This window comes from Ursus arctos, unplaced genomic scaffold (assembly GCF_023065955.2).
Source record: "Ursus arctos isolate Adak ecotype North America unplaced genomic scaffold, UrsArc2.0 scaffold_26, whole genome shotgun sequence".
NCBI lineage: Eukaryota > Metazoa > Chordata > Mammalia > Carnivora > Ursidae > Ursus > Ursus arctos.
The window spans coordinates 5,751,829-5,770,663 of NW_026622941.1; the positions used below are offsets into that span (position 1 = coordinate 5,751,829).

Consider the following 18,835-nt stretch of genomic DNA (forward strand, 5'->3'; position numbering starts at 1 on the left):
TGCACCATGATGGAGACTTGAGGGAGTAAAGTGAGTCCAAAAGTAGCCTCAGATACCAAGAAGGGATTCAGAACTGTTTCCTATGAGGAAAGCAATCTTCCTGGGTAATTAAACCCAGAGAAAATGGACCTTTCGATGCTGAGACTCTTCACAGTGGCAATGTTTCTTGCTCACACCATGCCCTATCCCCATCCCTGTCTAGTTCACCCAGGAGGGACATGGAGAAGCAGGAGATGATGGACCTGAGTCCTCGTTTTCTGGGATTTCAGAATCCCGGTTCCTTCCTTATAAGATCTGTGTACATGGCTGTCTCAACTTCTCTGTGCTCCAGTTTCCTTATCTGCAAAACATGAATGTAATAATAACTATCTCATAAATTGTAAGGAGAGTTACATGAGATAATCATGGCAGCTAACATTTTCCCAAACACCTTATGTATGTCAACTGTTTGTTTTTTTAAATGTTTTTTATTATGTTATGTTAGTCACCATACAGTACATCCCTGGTTTTTGATGTAAAGTTCGATGATTCATTAGTTGCGTATAACACCCAGTGCACCATGCAATACGTGCCCTCCCCACCACCCATCACCAGCCTATCCCATTCCCCCAGCCCCCCTGAAGCCCTCAGTTTGTTTCTCAGAGTCATTACAATAACCTATGAGGAAGAACCATGGTTTTGGCCATTTTACAGATGCAAAAACCTAAGGCATAGCATCACAATGCTAGTAAGTGACAAAATTGAGATTTGCAAAGTCCAGAGCCCTATCTCTAGCCACTATGTTCACTGATTTAATATGTAAATTATGAATATTATTTAGCACATAGTAACCTCTCAGCCAGTGTTAGCTCTTAGTTTTTTAAGTTTTGAAGAAACTAGAATAAAGTCACAGAGATTTGGGCTAGCAATAAGAAATTTCTTACAGTAAGGACTGTGGAGTAGCTGCTCATGGGAAGCAGAATTTGTTCCTTCTCTGGGGGATCTTTAAGTACCACACGGGTACTTATTGCAGAGTCAAATTAGGGGCAGTTTGACCCAAGAGAGAGAGGCAAATGACCTCTAAGCCTTCCTTTTTGGATTATCAGACATTAAAAATACTCCTTTTTATGTTTTAAATATCTTCCTTTCTTGTCATTTCAATATAAGTGCACAAAAAATAAGAAGTTACAGTTCCCAAGCAGAATTCCACTGAAAACCAAATAAAAGGAAACGGTTGACTTCATTCCTTTCTGGACCTGCACACCTGGTTTTTGAGTAAGAAATAATAACTTGATTAGAAAGACCTCTGTCCTAGACATCTGAACATACCCTGGCTCCACTCCCTGTCTCTGTGAGATGATCTGAAGCAAGTAGTCTCACCTGTCTGAGATTCAATTTCTTTGTGGGGCAAATGTAAGTGCTGAGCTGAAGATATATTTTCCTGTGGAAAAAAAATCAATGGTTCTTTAATTCCACATTTCATGAAGAGTAGATAAGAATTAATTCAAGATTTCTACCTATGGAACAAATGAAATCAAAAGATACAAGATGACAAACATAGGGTAGACACATAAAGAGAGGTCAAGCAAAACCCTGGATCATTCCAAACCATTCCCCTATCATATAACACATCTCTCTCATCTTTGGTCAGGAACCCATTATGTTTTTCATAGAGATAATGTGTGAATGGGCACAGAAGAGGGGACTGTTAATCATTCTTTGACTGATGTCTCTGGGACAGGAATTAGCTTCTCTCTCATTAACCATGAAAATATCAACTAGATTGGTCCTAAACTGAACAGAACCTAAAAATCTGTTTTGTGTTAAATTGAGGAAAATAAATGGAAGTCTACCACATATGCTACAAGAGAAACTTACTATTAATTTCACTTTGTGGGGCAAGTAACTCCACTACTGCATGTCTCCACTTCCTCATCTGTAATATGGGGGAAATAATAGTGTTTACCTATAGGACAGTTTTGAGGATGAAATAAGACATGTAAAGTCCTCAACACAGGACTTGCTCCCAATAAATGTTAACTAGTGTTACTACTTGTTGTTTATCTCAGTATCATTTGTAGTACTGTTGAAATGCCATCACTTGGTTATGCCCCCTTCTTTTTTTCCCTGAGATATGAAGCTTCATTTGTATCAGGTCAAATGTTTCAAGTGTCAACAGAGCTAATCCAACTTTTTCAGAAATGGTATTAATATAGGTGGAATTCTGTATTTTCTCTCCAATTTTAGGCAAATTTTATAACTAACAACTATTTACTGAGTTTGTACCCAAAACCAGGCACTATGCAAGGAAGAGAATGTCACTGATTTCAAGAAGTTCCCATATTGCTTTATGAGGCAAGACATACCTATGGAAAGATATTTCAACATATGAAGAATCGTGTGTCAAATTGATTGAGCTGTCAATGAGTGCGAGAAAGCCTGGAGAAATGGCTGGGATGAACTAGAGCGGCTTCCTGGAGGAGGTGGACCTGAATTGGGACTTGCAAATTTGGTAGGATTTAGATGAGCAAAGAAAACAAAGGAAGACTGGGTATGTGTCTGTGGGTGTGGGGGGTAGAGAGTGATGAAAAGAATGATATGAGCAACTTTGCAGAACCCAGAAGCACCCTGAGCTGAACATCCCAGAATAAAGAGTTTGGGGGCAAAGAGGACCAGTGGGAGAGTAAGGCTGAGAAGGGAGCATAAGTTTACTTTAGAAGATCCATTGAAGGGTCTTTAATTCTTGTGCTGGATTGTAGGCATTATTTCTGAGAGGATGACTCAGAATCTGCAACTCATAAAATTTTGGAATTGGAAGGATCCTGACATATTATCCAGCCTTTCTTTCTAAATTGAGGAAACACCCAAACGGGAAGAGACACAGAATTAGATAGTGAGAGAGGCTGAATTGTACACTAGATATCCAGGGTCTATGGCAAACTCTTTTTTCTTTTTTTTTTCCTTTTTTCTTTTTTCCCACCATTTTGGTTCACACAATTTATTTAAGAACGCATATGGAAAACTCAAGATAAATGACTTTTAATCTTCATCTTCCACCTCGCCTTTATCCTGGTTAATCTGGAAGAAATGTAATTCTTAATTATGCTGTTAACAACTATGTACAACCAATCACACAGATTATTCTTCATATTTTTTGGTGAGATTTTTCAAAAACCTTTTAGGAAAAGTTACCTCAGAAGTTATGATAATCCTCTCACATTTGCTGCAACATGGATGGCACTGGAGGAGATAATGCTAAGTGAAATAAGTCAAGCAGAGAAAGACAATTATCATATGATTTCTCTCATCTATGGAACATAAGAACTAGGAAGATCGGTAGGGGAAGAAAGGGATAAAGAAAGGGGGGTAATCAGAAGGGGGAATGAAGCATGAGAGACTATGGACTCTGAGAAACAAACTGAGGGCTTCAGGGGGAGGGGGTGGGGAATGGGATAGACCGGAGATGGGTAGTAAGGAGGGCACGTATTGCATGGTGCACTGGGTGTTATATGCAACTAATGAATCATCGAACTTTACATCAAAAACCAGGATGTACTGTATGGTGACTAGCATAATATAATAAAAAAATTTTAAAAAATAGCACCGATGATAAAGCTAATACATTAAATCAGGCTAATGCAGCCATATAATTTACAAAAAAAAAAAAGAAGTTATGATAATCCTGCTCTTGCTCCTTTCAGTGATTAATCCTCCACCAGGATTCCCAGGTTTTCCATTAACTTTGATTTTTTCTTGAAGAAATTGCTAAAAAAAAAAAAAAAGGCAGAATCCATGATTCTGTCTTCTACAGGGGGGGTGCCATCAAGTGTGAACTTCAGGGCCACAAGCCTTTTCAGGGGCACCATGGTGGCAGGAGAAGAAAAAACATGGCAACCCCTTCTGATTGCTTCCTGAATGTAGTGACTGGGTAAATGTAGGGACTTTCCAGGTTGGTTTCTCACAGTCAGAGCAAACAGTCTTCAGATCCACTGGCTCTCTTTAAAACTTCAATTTTTGGGGACACCTGGGTGGCGCAGTCGTTAAGCGTCTGCCTTCGGCTCAGGGCGTGATCCCAGCATTCTGGGATCGAGCCCCACATCAGGCTCATCCTCTAGGAGCCTGCTTCTTCCTCTCCCACTCCCCCTGCTTGTGTTCCCTCTCTCGCTGGCTGTCTCTCTCTCTGTCAAATAAATAAATAAAATCTTTTAAAAAAATAATTTTAAAAAATTAAAAAATAAAAACTTCAATTTTTGAGTCAGTCTTCCTGGAGTGCAGCTGGGGAAGTTCTAACATAGGGTAAATTTTTGTGCCGCAGTCATGTAGGTATTGATCTCAGATCTTGGTCACTCCAGTACTCACAAATCTACTCTTCTTTTGAAAGAGGAGCCAGCAAGAATCTCATCTCGGGCCCTGGGAAGAGAGGAATAGAGAGAGATCATGATAAACCCAACCAAGTACACACATAGTACTTTAGGCAGCATGGTATGGTGGTTAGACAGAATATGGACTCATATCCAGGGTGTGCCACTTATCATATGTGTAACTTGGACAACCTTCTTAATCTCTCTGTGCCTCAGGAGGTTTTTTTGTCTGTAAACTGAGGATACGGAAATACCAACTTATAGGATAATTTGAAATTTAAGTAAATTAATGTTATCAATGGAAAACTCAGTCACTTGGTTAGATATCTTAAACACTGCTTAGTGATTTACATGCAAGTTGTTCTCGTACATATGAGGACATCAACTGGTAGGCTCAAAGAGCAAATTTATAGACAGGCTTTATAAAAGAGAGGGGAAGATGGAAGAAAAAAGTGTAAACAATCTGGGAATAGTGAATCCTGTTTGCATAATTTAGAGGATAAATTCATTAGCTAGAAGCTGGAAAAGTGATCAGCCTGGGCATTCTATCCAAAACTGGTCCTTCAGTAGGCCAAGTAGAAATATGTAAAACAAGACAAAACAGTTTCAGTTGTTTATGGATTCTCCAGAAAATCTTGAGAGTTTAGCCATGGGAAGACATTCCAGGATGTCTCTATAATATCTGTTCATCAGCACCTCTACCTTAGTTAGGTCAGGTCTATCTACTCATTCTTGTGAAAATTTCTCAATACACACATAAAGCATATATAACAACCTTTGTTACATGGTAAACAGTATGATTATTCTAAGGTAGTTTAACTTCAAGGGAAAGGAGATTAGGAATGGAGCATTAAGCCTGAGGATAGAATGGAGAGAAGTAGGTGCAGGGGAAACACTACTTATTTCTGAGTCAAGATGGTAGAATTGCTCATCCTAAACTGGAGGTAGTCCAGCCACTATTTCATAATAGTATGAAATTTCTGTACCATGTTGATTATTGCACTCAGAATTTCTGTAGGTGTGCATTTGGTTGGCAGGAGAACTAAAGGCACCCTTGGATGAGAAAGTTAAGCTTTACAACCAGAAGTATCCAGGACTACTAAAAATAATTCGGCATATGGAGATAAAGGGTCTTGCTCAAGCACGCAACACTGGCAGGAAAGTGGCCATGGCTGATGTGATTGCCATCTTGGATGCTCATGTTGAAGTGAACATTGGGTGGTAAGGCTCCAGGAGATTTCTTCTCCCAAGAAAGGGGAGAAAGGAGATATTGAAAATGTACTACATACAAGACAGGATATTATGGAAATAGGGGAAGACAGCACCAGACTTTGAACAAAGAAAAGATCCAAAGACAGGGTGTTTTACTCACAGATTTTGGTTGGCTAAGGAAGTAGTCTCGACTTAGGAAACAAACAAACAAAACAAAAAACAAAACAAAACAAAAAACAATGGGCTTGGAGGGTTGACAACTGGATCCTGACCCTCACTTTGCCAAATAACGAGACATTTATGTCCTTAACTTTAAAATGAATAAATTATCTTTTGATAATTCCTAAGGTTTTTCTCAGCCCTGAAATTACATGATACAAAGAAAGTTGTGTTCTTTGGAGAATCAAATAGTAAAGAGACATCATTTTGGAAACAGGGAGACCCAAAGAGCTAATGTAAATTTAGGCAGAATACCAATAGCCCTGTTCATAATGATTTGAGAGTGGTATTTGGGTACCAATTCCAAATCAGTTCTTGACATAGGTCAGCTGCTAGCGCCTCAAGCTATTCTGAAAACTGCAGAGATTCTCTGCACTCTGGAGTATCTTACAGCTCAGCACAGCATAAATGAAAAAGGTGCTCAATGTCAGGGCAAGGTGCTTGAAGAAGTTTTGCTTGCTTGCTTCTTCTACTTACTTCCTATCCAACCTGGATTTGTTATACACTCTTCTTCTAAGGCAGAGCCCATTTTGGCTTGGATTCAGGAAGATCACACTGTGATAGTGTCTCCTGTATTTGACAATATTCATTTTGACACCTTTGAACTGGAAAGGTATGCGTTGGCAGTTGATGGGTTTAACTGGGAACTGTGGTGTCGCTATGATCCACTGCCAAAGGCCTGGCTTGATCTGGATGATGCCACCGCTCCAGTGAAGTAAGTCTGAGGTTTAGGAACCTTGATTAGAACATGGGAAATCAAGAATGGATGGTGTGAGTTTTATCTTTTATGGTACTGATGGGAGTGGGTGGGAGAAATGGAGGAGATGGGGTGATGGACAGAGGATAGAGAAAAAAAATTATAGACACTTTAGACTATCTAAAGGCTTTCAAACAAAAAGCAAAGTATATAATTTTTTTTAAAAAAATTGAGGCATTTTAAGCATTTACCAGGCTATGAAGTTGGACTATGAAGATGAAAAAGGTATAATTTCATTATAATTTGAGAAGGGCTATAGCAGCATAGGTTCAGCCTGAGGGTTTGGGGAAAGCCTTCAGGATAAGAAGAGGCTTGAGTAGACCTTTGAAAGACAAATCATTGGCTTCCTACCCTTCACTGCCATCCTGACCCATTCCTTAATAAAGAGGTTAGTAACTCTCTTCCTGTGTGTTCTATAGGAGTCCTTGTATCATGGGCATCCTGGCTGCCAATAGGGTCTTTTTGGAAGAGATCGGATCTCTGGATGGTGGGATGCTGGTCTATGGAGGAGAGAATGTGGAACTGAGCTTGAGGGTGGGTACATTCCCTTCTCATTAGGAGAAAAAGCAGAGAGGGAAATAATTGGTGAGTAGTATGGTCTTTGGAATTCTGGAACAAGGCTGAATGTCATTGGCTCCAGCGATGGACAAATTCTCATGTTTCTGAGTCACTAGGAATAGGCAGTAAAACTTCTGGAGTGGAGCTTTCTGGTATAGGTTTATATAATCTGGGAAATACGGATGGAAAGTGGTAGAATTGAGGCTCAGCAGATGGTATTCTTATTTGCCTTAAGGGAAATAAGCATTCCAAGCATTTTTTCCAACCATCTCCTAGATCTCATGCATAAAATATCCCTCCTATAGTATTCTTTTTGCAGCTTCTATATAATGTACAAGCCTTTGTTAAAAGGCCTTGCCTCTTGGGTTTGTGATTGTTCTTATTAATTTATCTTTCTTTCATCTTCCAGCCTAAAGCTGAACTTTAAAAAAGGCAGCATATGGTAATGAGAATTACGTGAGTATTGGAAACAAACAGACTTAAGTCCAAATCCTACTCTACCACTTGAAAGTTTGTGTTATCTTGGGCAGCATAGAAGCTCTCTAAGCCATACCTACTACATTAAGCCCCTAGCAAGCTGAGTAACATGTGACTTATGCTCATAAATGGTTAATGCTATAAATAATAGTGATAAGGACATCGGTGGCATTGTAAAAAAATGCTGAACTTGGCTTCTAATCCTTTCTTTGCTAATTCACTGTGGACTGAGTGTCTATAAAATGGCTTTTTTCCCCTAAGCCCTGAAATTCTGTGCCTGAGACCAGGTGATCTCTGGTCCATTACAGCGTCTGGAAGCATATGATATTTTCTAAAAGTTATTCAGACCTACTCCCTTCAATTTCGTTTTACTTGGAACTGATGACTTTAGAATTACATATTATACCCAATTAAGACTTAACCAGGACATCACATTTATGTGTTAACAAATACACTTTGAGTTCCTATCTGGGTTATAGCTTAAGCCACAGTAATTGTTCTGTAGGAATACTATTGTTTTGCATGGTTGTCTTGACCAGTTTTCCCTTTTATGAAAGCGTCCTTGTTTCATCTACCTCATAAGGATGATGGCACTGTTAGAATGTAATAAATATTTTTAAATGATTTATAAAGATATTAATTGAATTCTTGTTTGACTACTGTGAGAAAGGCTAAAATGACAGGTTTAAACAAGATAGAAATTATTTCTTTTTCCCAGAACAGTTTGAAAATAAGCAGTTCAGGACTGACATGGCAGCTTCAGGGTGATGGGGACCAAGACCCATCTTCTGGTTCTGCTACACTCAACACCACACCTGTATTCTATTCAGTAAGAAGAGAAAGGGGGGGAAGACAGAGCATGCTTTCTTTTTAAGGGCACTACCTGAAAGTTGTATATGTTATTTCCTTCAAATCCCATTGGCCACTGCTGGTCATATGGCCACTGATGAGCAAAAGAGTCTGGAAAACGTAGATTTCAGCTAGTTGCTTATGTGTACCGTTATTCCTTCTAAAACTATAGATGGAGAGGGGAATATGTATTGAGTGTACAATTAGTCTCTAGCACAAAAATATAAATGCAGAAATAATTACTTTATGCATAGTACGTAGCAAAGTCCTAAGCTGACTGTAGTTACATTATGGTTGAGATTTTCCTACCTACCATAGCTTCCATGAATTTGGAACTCCAATTCTCCAAGTTAGGACCCCAAGCCCTTCTTACCATTTCTGAGTTCCCCACGCTTTTCTCTGCTTTCTTCTTCTGTTGTCTGTCTGTTTCAATTCCCCCACCCTCTACTGAACTCTGATATTTTAGATTCCACAAGAAATCCTCTTTCTTTTAACATTTTGTGCTTTTTTTGGTAAGTTTTGCTGGAAATGTAGGCAATGTCAGGGAAAGGCCATTCTTTTCTTTTTCTTGGATAAAACAGTTCTACCCATATCCAGTCTTCTTAGTTTGTGTGTGTGGCTGTTTGCCTTTTAAAACTTCTCAGAACTTGTTAAGATCTGTCTTTCTCCAATGACAGATCTTGGGGAACATTATAACTTCATGGAATGCTTTATTCTGACATCTAGAGGCATGGCAGTGATAGTGCACATGGAAGTGTATAAATGGAGATGGACTGTTGGGACTGATGCTCAAGAAAGAAAAACCAGCATTTATCAAGCACCTTGTGTATTCCTGACCCCTTGTCAGATCTTAACAGGCTCACTGCCTGGATTTGGAATCCAGCTCTGTCATTTACTTGCTGGTAAATGTGGGCAACTTACTTAAATGAGGATAATAATAATATCTACATGGTACGTATTAAATTCATGAAAAACATTAGGGTAACATGTGCCACAGAACAAGTCATTATTATAAGCAGAAGCTTCACGTCTCTCTCTGTGTTAGACACACACACACACACACACACATACACACACACACACACACACACAGAATGGAGGAATGTTTGGCAAGGGGGAATAAATCGAAAGAGTAAAATTTGGAAACTGTTGCTCAAGGATAATAGTTAATGTTACTTCATAAATGGCAATCATGACTTTTATCCATTCACTTGAATTTAAGTTTTTTTGTGCCATTTTTTTTCTCCTCTGAATTCCTGTGGATTGGAAACTACCATCAACTAAAAAAATTGGAGTAAATTTGTATTTCAAATTTTAGATGTTCGGCTTCAGAAAATAATATCTGAAAACAAATCAGTTGTAACCTCCACATGATTCTGGAAACTAATGAAGAGAAATTCAGGAGGATAATGGAAGAAAAGAACTGTTTCAAGTTAAAAATCATAGCCATTTATGGATACTTGTTATGCCATTTATTCCTCCTGACAGCTTTATGCCCTTTTGTGGATGAGCCACTTGAGACTCAGTGAGGGAAGGTGTTTTGCCCCTAGTTGCCAGGTATGCAGTGATGGAGTCAGGACTTGAACACAGGTCAGTCTGACTTCAAAGCCTGACTTTTTGTCACTGTGCTATTCTGGGTTTGGGGGGATGAGGGAGGAGAATATGTGGGTTCAGAAGTAGAAGAAAGGATGAAAAATTCTGAAAGTCAGATACAGGGAATGATCCTTTAGGGGGTTAACTGAACCAGCAGGACCTACCTAAGTTGCTCACTCTTATCTCAGAGGCTCCCTTGGGCATGAATGTAGGAGGTTTCTAACTGCTGTCGGATAGGCCAATTAACTCCCCAAAACTGCACCTTTCTTGGGAAACCATGAAGAGAAGACACTGGAGCAGTTATATCAATCTAATATCAGTAGATAATTCTATCATCTATCTGGATGAAGATCATATTTTTAAGCCAAGTATTAGATTATGTGGCCTAAAAATTATGTTTGTACCCGTCAGATGGCAAAAAAGAGTATTTATAATTGTATCATTATATCATGAGTCATGATATCTCTTAGACAAGAATTACTTGTATGAGTTATCTGTTGCTGTGTAGCAGGATTATCACAACGTTGGTGATTCAAAGCAAGGTGCATTTACCATCTCACAGTTTCTGTGGATTAAGAGTCCATGCATGGCTTAGCAGGGTCACCTGCAAAGCTGCAGTCAAGGTGTTGGCCAGGGCTAGGTTCTCGTTTACGATTGACTGGGGAAAGATCTGCGTCCAAGCTCATGTGATTGTTTGTAGCACTCAGTTCCTTGAAGCCCTCCAGACTGAGAAAGCATTCAGTTTTTTGCTGGCTATCAGTTGGAAGCCGCCCTTAGTTTCTTGCTCTGTGACCTCTTCATCATGGTGGCTCACAACGTGGTGGCTTGCATCTTCAAAGCCAACATGACAGAATGTCTCCTAAACAGATGGACGCTGCAATCTTATATTGTTTAATTACACACATGCAATCATATACATCCTGTCACCTTTGCCATATTCTATTGGATAGAAGGAGATCACAAGCCCACACTCAAAGGGAAGGGATTAGGGAAGGGTGTGAACACCAGGAAGCAGGGATCGTGGGAACCCCTGAGAGTCTGTCCACATTGCTTTATATCTAGCATGCAGGACACAGGGGGTCTTGGGAAGTGAAGTCCAGTGAGATTGGCTCCAAGCGTGGTGCCTCTTAGGACTTTGGCACTTTCTTGGGGATAATAGAGCAGAGGCAGCCATTCCTTTGGTCTGTTCAGGAAGATTTCCTGAGAGACGTAGGATTTTTGGAGCTGTCTGAACAATGGGAGAGAAGCATTTTGGTAGACTTCTAATGAAGGTTGTTTTAGATAGGTAGATTGAGAGGCCACATTGAGATGGGAGTGAGAGGACTGAATTTACATTCTTTAAAAATGATTCCAAAATGTGGTCTCTGTGAGTCCACAGCTGTGCTGCTTCTTGGTCATGGGCCTAGCCTGTCCAGGTGACTTTCTTTTCTTCTTTTACAGGTGTGGCAGTGTGGAGGGAGAATTGAGATCTTACCGTGCTCCCGGATTGCTCACATAGAGAGACACCACAAGCCCTATGCCTTGGATCTGAGTCTTCCCTTGAAGCGTAATGCTTTGCGGGTGGCTGAAATCTGGATGGATGAGTACAAACACATGGTCTATTTGGCCTGGAACATACCTCTCCAGGTTTGTCGTGGATTTGAACAGAAGCAGGGAAGAATGAAGGAGGAGGGGGGGCTGGTAATGGTAGGAAATGGGACAGATAGAGTGAAAGTGCTATCCCAGCCCTAAAAAATTAGCATAAAGTCCCCATGGTGCAATGAAAATGACACCTAACATTAATGTAGTAATACTATGCTCCAGGCAGTCATTAATCATTGAGACATATCTATGAGATGGGTTTTGTTTTTATGCTTCTGTGTTTATAGATGAAGAAACCAAAGCACAGAGGGTTGAAAGGAATTTGTTTAAGGTAATAAAGTAATAAGCAGCAGAGATATGATTCAAACCAAGGACTCTTCTAGATTCTATGTTCTTCATGCATCATCTATACTGGGGGATTCATTGTGGGGCAGGGCTGGACATCAGGAATTCACGGGACATGGCAGGTGGGATGTGGGATGGTGGGAGTAGGGACTGTAACCCTGCTGGATGCACACAGATGAGGACAGCCTTCTTGGCTAAGGCTAGCCACCTGAGGTTGACAGGGTATACTATCTTCTGTCCTTGAGCTGCGGCTCTGGGCTCAAGCATTCTTTCCCTTTGATTCCCCGCAGATATCTCTTGTAGAAAATCTCCTTCAACCTCTAAATCTTGCTATCAGAATATTGTTTTTTTTAAAAAAGATTTTATTTATTTATTTATTTGACAGAGAGAGAGAGACAGCGAGAGAGGGAACACAAGCAGGGGCAGTGGGAGAGGGAGAAGCAGGCCTCCTGCTGAGCAGGGAGCCTGATGCGGGGCTCAATCCCAGGACCCTGGGATCATGACCTGAGCCGAAGGCAGACGCTTAACGACTGAGCCACCCAGGTGCCCCCAGAATATTGTTTTTGAAAGCCTTTTCTGGCTACCTGGAGTATTTTGTGCCTTACTGGTGCAAATATTATCTCAAATGAGAGCAGTCTGTATTAGCTTGCTAATGAAGGGAAATAAACCCAAGTGGCCCTACTACACAGACCTTGCAAGTGCCTTTGAAGCCAGCAGAGATTACTAGGGTTCAAGCTCTTTTCACTTTCGCTGAAAAACTGTAATGATCAAGGTAACCTTCCAGGCTATAAGGAAAATGCTTCATTCCCTCATGCGTCATTCATACCCTTTGATGGAGTCAAGGATGTTACAAGGCACAGAAATGTTCCATGTTTTATTTATAGAACTCTGGAATCGATTTTGGAGACATTTCTTCCAGAATGGCACTCCGGAAGAAACTGAAATGTAACACTTTTGACTGGTATCTGAAGAATGTTTATCCAAACCTGAAGCCAATCCACTACATTGTGGGCTATGGAAGAGTATGTATCGTGAAATCGCACCTCAGGTTTTAAATATTTGACTATGAAAGGCAATGGGACCTGAATTACATGGCAGCTCAGAAAAGCGTTTCCAAAATCCATCCTGCCCAGGCTTATCTTTCTACCCCCTAACTTCTTTCTCAGGTTTTGTCCTTGGGCCCTCTCAGTGTACTTTCATCTCTTGCTCCCCAGACCTCATCTCTTTTCCTTGTCTCTGCCTCTGGTTCCTTACTTTGCAAACTGCAGCCCTAAATCTGACCTCTCAGTTTCTCAGCCAGCCGGGGTATCTGGCCTGGCCTCCCTTTTCTATATGTGCTGTGACAGTCTGAGGGTGGGCTTTCCTAGGAAGGAGCTCGCAGCAGGATCTCCTTCCAGCATTTGTCTAGTGCAAAGAAAATGGCTCTCAAGATCCCAAACCCCTGCTTCCTTTTGCTTGGTAATTTCTGGCACCCCTGGAGTAGTGGGGAAAATGCACAACTTGGGGAGGCTTGAGGGCCTTCTTTCTCTGCCTCTTTCCAATGGTGTTTCTGTGTGTTTTGCCCTTTCAGATGAAAAACACATTGGATCAAAATATCTGCCTGGATCAGGGACCTGTTTCAGACAAAACTCCCATCATGTATTACTGTCACAAATACGGTCTGCAGGTATCTTCCACAATCTCTCCTGCCCTGGCAGGGTGAGTTTGTTATGGCTCAGCACCTGGCAACCCTTGCCAGTTTCAGACTAAGTGTTAGATGATGGGAAGGCAGGAATGGAACATCCTCAGCAAAGGGTAAGGGTGAAATCCAAATCTGTCCTATAATTAAGCACTTCCAAGTCCATTCAAAAGATCATAGCTAGACAGATCCACTTCAGGTCCAGGGAGCATAGGTAGAAAATATGCTCTGTCCCATTCATTTGCAATGGTAATACTTTCATTGACAGTTACCTCAGGTCCCATCCTTTTCCCTTCCCTTCACTATCTCCACTATCCTCCCACCACTCCCTGTATGCCCTGGAAGGTGTGCAGGTGATGCTACCTGTGGCTTCTTCTATAGAGAAGGAAACAGGGGCTAGAGAAGAGAGAGGCTAAATGGAAGTTTCTCCATATAATAAAAGAGATCTGGCATCGAGTGGCTGATGCAGCCCAGGGACTTTTTCTCCTGAGAATATTTTCATCTATCTTGTTACTTTGCATGTTGCCCTCACAGGGAACTTTTGGTGGTATGTACGATAGCATTTCCACCTGACAAATGAAAACACTGAGACACAAAAACAGCCTAATTGTCCAAGCTCACCAAACAAGATAGTGTCAGATTAAGATCTGGAAAGTTTTCTTGACAAGCCCATCGCTGGAGCTTATGATGACAGCTTCTGAAGGTCAAGGGTGTGTGTGTGCGTGTGTGTGTGTGTGTTTCAAAGATAATCTCCCTTGTCTAGGCAAGTCATGATTGTGTTGGAGCCCTTGTACGGAAGCAGGCAGAGCAGTGCCCCCTCCTCATGCCTGGTCTTCTTCCTAGAGTCAACTGGGGGTTGGGGAGAAAGAAGCAGAAGTGACTCTTTGTTACCCAGGAAAGTTCAGTGCTCCCTCATGGTGATTGAGTGCCTAGGGGACCCAAGAACAGTCTCATGCCCTCTATAAGGTCAAGGACTGCCTCACTGACTATATCCATGACGGCATCCTTTGCTCTCTTTTAGAATGTCTGCTATCACCTCCCTGGGGAGCTCTATGTGGGACCCCTGATGGCAGAGGCATATACTGATGATCACTGCCTGACAGACCCTGGCAATGGGGAGAAACCCACTTTAGAGCCATGTTCCAAGGCAGCCCAAAACAGACAGCACATATATTGGGATTTTAAATTGGTGAGTCACATGGTTTTTTAATGGATAGGCATATTCAAATCTAGTCTGCGAGGTTCATATTGGACTTGATAGTGTTTTAGAAGGACTGGCTTCATGGCAATGTGTAGGGAAAAGACTGGAAATGAAACGGCCTGGAACGCTGAGTCTGTTGGCGAAGGTGGGTGGGTAAGGGAAGCGATACTGGAATCTGTTATAGCTTAACAGTTAAGATTTTGGGTTTGTCCTAGTCCAGTCACCACTAGCAAGTCTCTTACCCTCTCTGATACTTGGTTTCCTCATTTATAAAATGGAGATCACAATATCTACTTTAGGAGCCTGTTGGGAGGATTACATGAGATAGTGTGTATACAGAATTTAGCATAGAGCCTGAACATAGAAAGTATTAAATAAATATTAGCCATTGTGATTAGTTTTATTATTCATGGTAATCAGAGAATCTGGAGCCCTGGGCTGAAATTTGATAGGGACTTTAATTTCATTATCGATTGACTAAGCACAGGGTAGAGGGAATCCGGCAGAATTCACAAGACAATGACATTAGGGATTTGACTGACTACTGCATCACGTCACGTTGGCAGAGGTGTGATGTCCTGATGAAGGGAGGCAACGCTCTGTCTGGGATGGTATCTCTGAGCATTTTGGTACTGTGTTAGGTGCAGGGCTACATTTTAACAGACATGGATCAATCTAACTCATTTACTCCTAACTTAAAGCTAGTAAGTCTTTTGAAAATCTTCTTTCCAGGAAAGCATATATATGCACATATGTGCACAACTTTGCTTACAGTTTCAGAGGGTTTTTGGATCCTAGATTAAGTCTTTTTGAACTATCCAATATCAGAAGGAGGAGGAGGGTAAAGTGCATTTCTGCTCTTCGCTTCCTGCTCTATATGGAACTACACGTAATTCTACGAACGGCTATGCTCCCTCTTATCGTAGGCTTTTGTGTACCTATTGTTCCCTCTCCTCCCACCCCTTTTTACTGGGCCAACTACAAGATGTTCCTCTAGCGTTGGACATTGTCTTCTTTGAGAAGCCATCTGTGACTCCACAGGACTAGGATGAGTGATTCATAGTCTCAGGGCCCTTCCTACAGGTTTTATCTCACGATGGCTTCTAAGTACCTCCTCACTTGCTTCTTCTCATCACTATACTGTGAGCTGGAGGGCAGTGCCTGGGTTTTGCTGTTGTTGTTGTTTTGGTATCCAGCACAGTGCCTAGAACATGGCAGGCACTCAACAAGTAATTGCAGAGCAAATGAAAGTTTGGCAAATCTGAAGGTACTGGCTTAGAGACATGAGCCTAGAGAAAAGATGATGCTGATTTCATGAGGAAGAGGGATTAGATTTGTTCAGTGTCTACAGGAGGGCATAACTGAGACCAGTGACTGGAGATCAAGGAAGCAGAGTTCAACTTAACATAAGGGCAGAGGAGGGCTTTCTAATAACCTGACAACTTAAGCTATCCTACAGAATAATGGGCTGCCTAGCAAGGTGGTGAGCTTTCTGTCAATGGCAGTCACCAAGCAGAGTATGTTTGACAGGCAGGCCCAGTGTACTAAATGTGAGTTTTTAATGTCCTTAACAGTATCTATTTTTTTGTGCAGAAAATACTATCACAGGTTTACTTTAGTTTTAAAAATTAATATTACATTTATTTAAGTCATAAATTAAAGAACTATAGTTTTTCTTTAAGCTTTTACATTCAGCTTAGAAATCTTATTATTTTATTTAAAAACCTAGTAGGTTTTAACAATCACTTTTTTTTCCATTTCCAATCTGTATGACTTTTATTTGTTTTTCTTGCCATATTATATTAGCTAGAAGCTTGAGTACTACGTTGAATAAGAATGGTGAGAATGGATATCTTTACTTTGTTCCCAAATGCAGGGGGAAAGCATTGAGTCTTTCATCATTGCATATCCATTAGCTGTAGATTTTTTATAGATGTTCCTTTTCAAATTGAAGTAATTTACCTGAATTTCTAACTTGCAAAGAAATATATTTATTGTGAGTGTGAGTTGGATTTTGTCAAATGGTTTTCCTTTGTCAATTGATATGATCATGTTTTTTCTTCTTTAGTTTGCTGATATGATGGATTACACTGATTAATTTTCTAATGTTGAAACACCCTTGTGTGCCAGGAATAAACCATACTTACTCATGGTGTACACTTCTTTTCTTTTTTTTATATAATAATTTTTAATTATATTATGTTAGTCATCATACAGTACATCCCTAGTTTTTGATGTAAAGTTCCATGATTCATTACTTGCGTATAACACCCAGTGCACCATGCAATACGTGCCCTCCTTAATACCCATCACTGGCCTATCCCAGTCCCCCACCCCCCTCCCCTCTGAAGCCCTCAGTTTGTTTCCTCTGGGAAACAAGTCCATAGTCTCTCATGGTTCATTCATACTTTATTGGATTTGGTTTGCTTGTATGTTGTTTAAGATTTTTGTTTCTAAATTCATTAGAGATTATGACCTGCAGATTTTTTCTTTTCTTTTTTTATTTTTGATACTGTCTTTGGTTTTAGTATCCAGGCAATACTGGCCTCATAAAGTGAGCTAGGAGGTGTTTCCTCTTTCTAATTGATAAAATTTGTCCTGTTGACAAAAACTTAGAATAGATCAGTTTCTGAAAGAGGCATTTCTGGAAGAGATTTTCTGGAAGAGATTGTCTTGAATTTGTGTTAATCCTTCTTTAAATGCTTAGTATAATTCTCCAGTGGAACCATATGGGCTTGGAGGTTTCTTTTCCAGGGGCTTTTAAACCATGAATTAAAATATTTTAAAACCCTTGTGTGTACCCCACAAGTTCCTGCCTGTACTCAAAACTATCAGCATAATTCCCTGAGGCTGAAGCCAGTTTCAGTGAGCCTGGTTTCCACTCTGGAGCACCCAAGCATGGACGCTTTGATCCTTGCACACTTCCTGCATTCAGACCTGACAGCTTTCTAGGCCTGTGTGCACAGGGGATGTGCCAGCCTGGCAGGCCATCTTCCTGGGGCTCAAATTAAAAAAAAAAAAAAAGAAGAAGTTTTTAAAAGATTTTATTTATTCATTTGTCAGAGAGAGAGAAAGAGAAAGCACAAACAAGGAGAACGGCAGGCAGTGGGAGAAGCAGGCAGAGTGAGAAGCAGGTTCCCCACTGAGCAAAGAGCCTGATGTGCGACTCCATCCCAGGACCCTGGGATCATGACATGAGCTGAAGGTAGACACTTAACCGACTGAACCACCCCGGTGCCCCAAATTGAAAATTTTTTTAATGGTTCAGGGCTATTCAGATCATTTATTTCATGTTGATTTAATTTCAGTGTTTTATGGTTTTTGAGGAATTGGTCCATTTCTTCAAATTTATGAGTGTAAAGTTATTTGCAATAGTGAATTAATTAATTTATTTATACAAATGACATTAAATTAGCTTCAAGCATATAACATAATATACCTAATTTATGCATATATTGCAAAATGATTGCCACAATAGGTCTAGTTAGCATCCATCACCACACACAGTTACAAAAACCTTTTTTTCTTGTGATGAGAACTTTTATTTTTTTAAATTTATTTTTTTAAGAAGATTTTATTTATTTATTTGAGAGACAGAGACAGACAGAGAAAGAGCATGAGCAGGGGAGAGGCAGAGGGAGAAGCAGACTCCCTGCTGAGCTGGGAGCCTGATGTGGGGCTCCATCCCAGAACTCTGGGATCACTACCTGAGCTGAAGGCAGATGCTTAACCATCTGAGCCACCCAAGTGACCCGAGAACTTTTAAAATCTACTCTCTTAGCAACTTTAAAGGGGACTTTACAATTTAATAAATTCCCTTAAAGATTACATACTGTATTTATAAATTTAATACACTAAATTTTCTTTCTTAAGAATGTCAATTATCTGATTTTAAATTAATGATTCTTAAATTCTAATATATGTTTCAAAAGTGTTTGCAATTTGGTAAGTTTTCACAAACTTATTTATTCAATAACACATTTTTTAATTGGTATTACAAGGTTAATCTGCAAGTAAATTTTTTA

General features: G+C 40.3%; 1 protein-coding gene across 1 annotated transcript in view; it reads left to right on the forward strand.

Moving 5' to 3' along the window:
• GALNT8 (polypeptide N-acetylgalactosaminyltransferase 8) overlaps positions 1-18,835 on the forward strand; it is a 47,891-nt gene that overhangs the window by 25,053 nt on the left and 4,003 nt on the right. Inside the window, 7 exon segments of the mRNA XM_026502814.3 lie at positions 5,378-5,566; positions 6,294-6,486; positions 6,948-7,062; positions 11,446-11,631; positions 12,816-12,953; positions 13,502-13,597; positions 14,631-14,798. Coding sequence (XP_026358599.3) covers positions 5,378-5,566; positions 6,294-6,486; positions 6,948-7,062; positions 11,446-11,631; positions 12,816-12,953; positions 13,502-13,597; positions 14,631-14,798 — 1,085 coding nt within the window.